The sequence below is a fragment of the Calcarisporiella thermophila genome, assembly GCF_041956535.1.
Source record: "Calcarisporiella thermophila strain CBS 279.70 unplaced genomic scaffold VTP21scaffold_22, whole genome shotgun sequence".
Taxonomy (NCBI): domain Eukaryota; kingdom Fungi; phylum Calcarisporiellomycota; class Calcarisporiellomycetes; order Calcarisporiellales; family Calcarisporiellaceae; genus Calcarisporiella; species Calcarisporiella thermophila.
Genome location: NW_027192212.1, coordinates 132465 through 139140, shown reverse-complemented (window position 1 = coordinate 139140; position 6676 = coordinate 132465). Strand labels below are relative to the sequence as shown.

The 6676-nt window shown below is 37.5% G+C and overlaps 1 protein-coding gene across 1 annotated transcript; it reads left to right on the top strand.

Moving 5' to 3' along the window:
* Positions 1–1178: 1178 nt before the first annotated feature.
* Positions 1179–2056, top strand: VTP21DRAFT_5371 (uncharacterized protein; the record flags this gene model as incomplete). Its single annotated transcript, XM_069395885.1, has 2 exons — positions 1179–1570; positions 1642–2056. 2 exons carry the CDS (start codon positions 1179–1181, stop codon positions 2054–2056), a joined length of 807 nt encoding a protein of 268 aa, XP_069247939.1.
* Positions 2057–6676: the final 4620 nt, after the last annotated feature.

Below are 6676 nucleotides of genomic sequence, written 5' to 3'. Positions count from 1 at the left end.
TGATCAAGAGCAGGTACTAATATTATTGCCCAGGGTCGAACTTCCCAGATTCGTGCCTCTACCGAACGGTGAAACACCCAGCCCAACAGAATGATGCATGCCAGAGCAAATCCTTCGGAGATAGTTTTTGCAAATGTAGCATTCAACAATACGCCCATAGAATAGCCTTGCAATGTGTTGGTAATTAAGTTGACGAAAAGGGATAGTGGTAAAGGATAGTTGTATTTTTTGTTTGGGTATTCAGGCATACGCTTGTCTACTCGCATAGCTTCCATCCAACTGACTCCTAATGGGGAGAAATTCCATATGAGGCCTTGTAAAATTGTGCGAAATACCACATAAGCAACTATGTATCAATTTTGGAAACTAGGGCATTAGGCAGGCTGCAAAAAATAGACATAATGGAGTAATAGAAATGGGGAAGTCATACGTACCAATGGAGAGAGGATTGACATGAAAAAAAGCTGACATATTTTACGCTAGCGAAGTATAGCATTCATGAAAAGTGAGATTTCGAGTCCAAAAGTCCAAAAGGTCAATTCTCTTTTATATACAGTCGACATGAAACAGTCTACTTGGTTATTGGTGCTTTAGTTAAAATTTCAGCTTCGTTATTCACCCCAGCTAATTTGCCATAAGATATTTACACCCAACAAAGCCATCCAATACTGGCATTCTTTCTCCAATCGATATCTAGCGTCATATTCAGTCCAAAAGTAGTGAGCCTAATAAGGAGAATTTCGCTAGATTATCCTTTAATTAGCCAAAAAATTGATCAAACAAAGTAAAATTTAGTCAAATTAGGTCAAATGAGTCAAATCGATTCAACTTCAAACAAAAGAATTTTATTCGACAACTTTGTTGGATTGAGCAAGCTTTATATTTTAGGTTATTCGAAGACACCGGCGGGAGGTTTTTAGTAAACTCTCAGTCGTAGGGGGTATTTCTGAGGTCTCTCGGCCCTGTAGACATCCCTGATTGACACTAATAGGGAAATATGCACCGGAAGGATATGGTACAGCCATCTTTGCCACTACATTCCCCATGTCCAAACTCAAACGCAAGGGTGGGTTCTACTTAACGAGATACTAACGTTTGTCCGGTGGGGCAGAAAAATCGAGTGCAGATCGCTTCATAAACAAGCATTATTTGACGGAAATAGTGGAAGACAATCGGAAATGGAACTCATATCCTCTATGCTCCCTACTGAAAAGCTAAGGAGAGCGTATCACCGTCGATACTGCGACCGCTCTCTCGGATGGGACCTCAAGTTTCTCAACCTACCCCCGATCTTAGTTGCAAAAGTCACAGAATGCGCTGACATACCACAGCAACACCCCCACCCCCGTCTCCCACTCTACCATTGCCACCTAGCCGGTAAGCCCGTCGCGGAATACACCACACGACAAGGCCGTCACTCCCAGCGCAATGGCTCTCTAGAGCCGAATACACTGGTGCCTCGATCCTGGTCTGAGGTTGGATCAATAACAAAGAATGGGAGAAAGTGTGGACCTCCGTTCACAAACGACCCACCCTCCCAAAACACCGTACTCTACGATGGCGGATCCTTGTAGAACGAGTTATCACTAACGCTACATTCCCTGGTCACAATCCAAAGTGTACCCGCTGTAACGCTTCAAGGGACACAATTCGCTATACCTTTTTCGAATGTCCTGAACTTACACCAGTGTGGCAGTGGGCAGAGAGGTGTATCGTCACCATCACAGGCCTCCAGAATTCTCAGGTGCTGAGTGCTCGCAACCTCATATTGGGAGACCTATCTGAATCCTCGCGAACAGCAAAGCACGTGGCTCAAATTATCTTCGACTCGGAACTGTGGCAAATCCATCGGGATCGTATCGCCTTTCATTTTGAAAACACTCGAGCCTCATCCGAAACCATCATCAATCGGGTCAAACTGGATATTGAGGAGGCTATAGGAGCCGAACTAATAAGAGCCCGAGAAAAGCGACAAATCGAACAATTTCTAAGCAGGCGGTGTAAATTGGGCGTGATTAAGGAAGGAGCTAATAGAGCGGTTCTAGAACTGGATTGACACAGTAACCCCTACTTCCACTCCTTTTTTTCCTTAGATTAAAGTTAAAATAGGAAAACTGACCAACATTCTCGAAAAACAGATGCATTATATCTATCGGAAATGACCAAGGAATAGAAGTGGTACGAAGCTCTAAAAGTATCGTTCGTCTGTTAATTCCTATATTATAATAATCTCATGCATTAGTAGATATTCTTTTGTGCATTTTTGCACCAGTTCCTAACCTGTTTCCCGAATTATTTCATCTTGCACATTTTTGGATATTTCTTTGCCTCCTCTAGTTTTTGTAAAAATTCGAGACTGTTGATGTGATCTTAATGGTGGCAAATCTGGGCCATCAGGAGGGTAGTACACGTGGTGTTTATCACGGTGATATGTACCTCGGATCGTACAAAATCGACAGCCATGATATGAATTATGGCCAGTAAACCCAATAAGTTTTGTGATTGCTGGAATATCTCCAGACCAAAACATAGTGTAGGCCGAGAGAATAAAAGATTTTTTTTTTACCCATCATAGCATGAAACACCATCTATATATCGATAATAGTAAAATAAAATAGAATATATTAATATACTCCATTGTATTAGAGACACTAATGTATTAGTGAATCTATTCCGATAGATTTTATAGCTTCTAAACAAACAAAAGTCGCAATAAATTGATCTACCTTCAAGTTTCTTTAATTCGTTTATGAGAGGCACCAAAAATGAATCGATATTTTTGGGTTGCTTGGGACCAGGAATCATCAATGCAATAAGGATGATTGTGAAGGTCAGAACCTCAATTCATTTGATCGTGCCGAATTTCTATATTGAACTCGAAATCGGTCAATAAGTGAAATGTACGGAAACACTTTTCGTGGTCGCTCTTTACTAAGCGAAGAATCTGTTTTGTAACGATGTTCTTTGCAAATTGGACAATTAGTAAGCTGGGCATATTCGCGAGTGTAGGCAATACAGCTATTGATACAACAATCGATCGAATCTGGCTTGATTCCCACTAGCGTTTGTAACTCTTTTTCAATTAAATAAGTTGACTCGGTATCAGCGTTTACTACTCTATTTATAATACTAAAAGCTTCGTTGGGGACTCTAAATTCAACATTCACCTCAAGAAGTTCTATGCCTCTAATAAGGCTCTGTGCCAATTCGTCTATGTAATATAGCATGGTTAAAACATAATTATAATAAAGAACTCATACCAAGCAATAGCTGGACTCACAATCTTGCCCAGGTTCAGAATTCGTACTTTCGTTATCACTGCTTTGACTTACATTGCTTTGATCTTCACTCTCATTATTATAATAATCATCTTCTTCGCTAAAGTATTCACAGTTCAGCCCATGTTGTGACCCTTCTGCGGCCTCTTCATAACTAATATCCATTGTATTATCAAGGAGAGATGATTCTGAATGATCGAAGCATTATAAAATGATAATTCAAATTAATATTACTAAGAAATATGTGTAGACTAACAGAAAAGAGTCTAAGCATACTTAATGCTATCCCTCTCTCTTTGAATACTTTCGGTAGAAATTTCAGTCTTTTTTGTCCTTATCTTTTTCACATAGAATTGCTCATGATTCCATTTTGTTGAGCTGCTCACCCATTTGCCTATGCACACAGGACAATTGCACAGCACTCGTTTTGGTGGCATTTTTGACCTAAATTGTTTTATAACATAAAAGATTCGTAAAAAACAATCAAAGAATATAGCCTTAGGTACTATTATACTCTACAGATAGTAGGTTATATTATGTTATAATAATATCTTACTACTCTCGATATCGAGGATCAAAATATTATGTTGAAATTGTGTAATAGCTTCCAAGTAGATATATATCACCTAGGGGTTGAGTTTATGTTTAAGATGCTAGAAAATCTATGCAAATTTAAGTGCAATCAAACATGGGTGAGGTAAAGCATTATGTTACAAGAGAATACCCATGTAATAACCAGGGATCATAGAGCAGGGGTTATAGAATTATGCAGTTGAACCTGCTTATTGTACCAATTGTTTTCCTTTACTCTCTCATAATTCTCAATTATATTAACGATTAAGAACATCGTTCTAATGGACCACAATTTTCCAGTTTCCCTACAAAAAGCATTTGTTGGGAATATTGGCTAAAATTGTTTGGAAAGTTTTTCGAATGTTTCATAATTCTATATGATTTGGCCAGAAATGATGTTTGGGACATGGAATTTGGTCAGACTGCCGAAAAAATAACGAAGACTCAGAGACTTGATTTAGGCAAAGTGACTAGTTTCGGCCAGAACTCCAAACAATTTCCTGATAAGAAGTCATCGACGAGTCTCAAGTGGTTAGTAAAAATGCCAATTAAAATACAAAGGTACGTAACTATAGTGGTTCGAAATTGGGCAGGCTAAAGTTAATATAGAAAAACACAGGTCTTGTATTATTAAAATATTATAGAATAAAATAGCATTAATTATCCTCACCGAAAAATTAATATAGAAAAACACAGGTGAGGAATCAAAAATTAAAATTAGAAGTATTATATAGAAAATAATGGAATGATTGGAATTAAAGGTAAGAAGAATAACAAAGACAATAAAGACATAATAAAGACATTCTTTACAAAGATGATAAACGTTCTCATACTGATTTACATATTTTACTCAATATTGTATGGATTATCGGTGACCCTGCGCTTGAAGATCGTTCTATGGTATTATCGACTATTGTATATGTCGTCCTGCTACAGTAACTCCCAGAATTTTAGCTGTAAAGATAATGCAACCAACTAATATTTTGTCATATCCCGTAATTTATAAAAGCTAGAGATATTGTATTTTTACTAGACATTGTTCGTATTCTTTCAAGTTCGAGCTGTGGAAGAAAATGTGTTGAGACTCTCTTTATCCACTATTTATGTTCGTTGCTCCTATTTTTATCCAACCCCACACACCTATCCAGCGCTTTTACGCATATAAATTCATCGAGCAAAGTGTTTTAAAGCCCCTCAGATCATAAGCATATTTGTGCTATTCCAATATTAGACTCAGCTTGAAATTTGTGATGAAATATAAAGAATTATCGTAAGTGGAATGATCAATGAGTTAAAACACAAAAATAAGTATAAAAAAGTTCTTACAAAATACTTAAGCCTTGGATATGGGAGCCCTTATTAACAAATTTCGCGTTAAACTCGAAATTCGGGTAGCAATTTAATTTTGCTCAATATAGAAGAGAAACCAAACCTCTTATTCAATAATCCTAACTATACAACTCTGTTTTAGCAAAAACGATCTACTTTATGCACAAATAGATCTTCTTGAATAACCCTTTACTACAAACAGTTAAGATTTTTAACACAGCGTTTGTATTTTGCATAGAGATCACCCGGTGGTAAAAAATTAGTAATAAGACTTGTTAGAGGACAGATGTGGGAAACGCTGATTACTCTCTGATTTGGCTCACCGTGATATGCCATAACACCCTATATATTTTGCACTCTTGAACTCCAGCACTGCCTTCTTTTCTTTCAATTTTTTTTAACACTTTCGTTTACTACAATGCAGGAAAGTACGAGCAATTATATGAAGAATGAACGTATACTATTCATCAAAACACTGGATGCTTTTGTCAATGCAGTTGTGCCTGTTATGCTACACATCCTAGATTCTGCCCTGAATACAACTGCAAATGAACACCGTGATTTGTCGGTTGAGAATGATCATCAGCGAAATCAATATCTTGAAAAAATCGGCTTTGATATTTGACGAATTATTCTCTAACCTCTCTATATATATTTTAGGATGAAGCGCAAAATGAGAACTTATTGATATGCCCAATCTTTACTAAAAAAATAGCCACTTATATATATGGGAAATACTCTGAGTTTAGACCGGAGGACGTAAGATTTTATCGCTATCGATTTCGAATCTGATTTGTGTAGATGAGTTTACACCCATACCTGTTGACTTACATTTGGACTTTAATGCTTTAGGTGGTAATAAGAGCTTTAATGGTTTTTTCAAGATCCGCGCTGCTCTTGCACCTCTCAAGATCCCCAGAAAATCCCAAAAGCAGTGTGAACGGTAACCAACTCCACTAGCCCATGAATTACGCCAATCTATCGGTTGATACTTATTCCATTTTATGCCTTGTATAGTCCAAGATAGACTTCAGCAAAACGACGTGCTTATAGTATTATTACTGTACATTCATGAGGGATATTACTCCAAATGCTAACATCATTACGGTTTTTTATCTTAGCTTTGAGAGCTAGTACGAATACAACGAGCGATGGGCTACTTCGCCAAAAGAAATCTCAAACGGAAACTGAGAATCAGTAGCAAGCCGAATAAGGTGGGTAGAAATGAGAGTAAAGGAGGGAGATGTCGAAGTAGCCAGAGGAATGTGGCTAGTAAAATGGGGTCATCAAAGCGACATCCGTTGAAATGGAGCCTTTAAAATAAATCACCATTTTAGTATGGCTGCAGATATCTGCAAGTATTCCATAATAAATTCCTGATCAAAAGAAGCCCAAAAGGGTAATTCAAATCACTAGAGTCGATAAGAATACATTATGAATATTTCACTTTCTATATGCCAGATTACGAACTTTTTTTTTTTGATCAATGCCGAGTC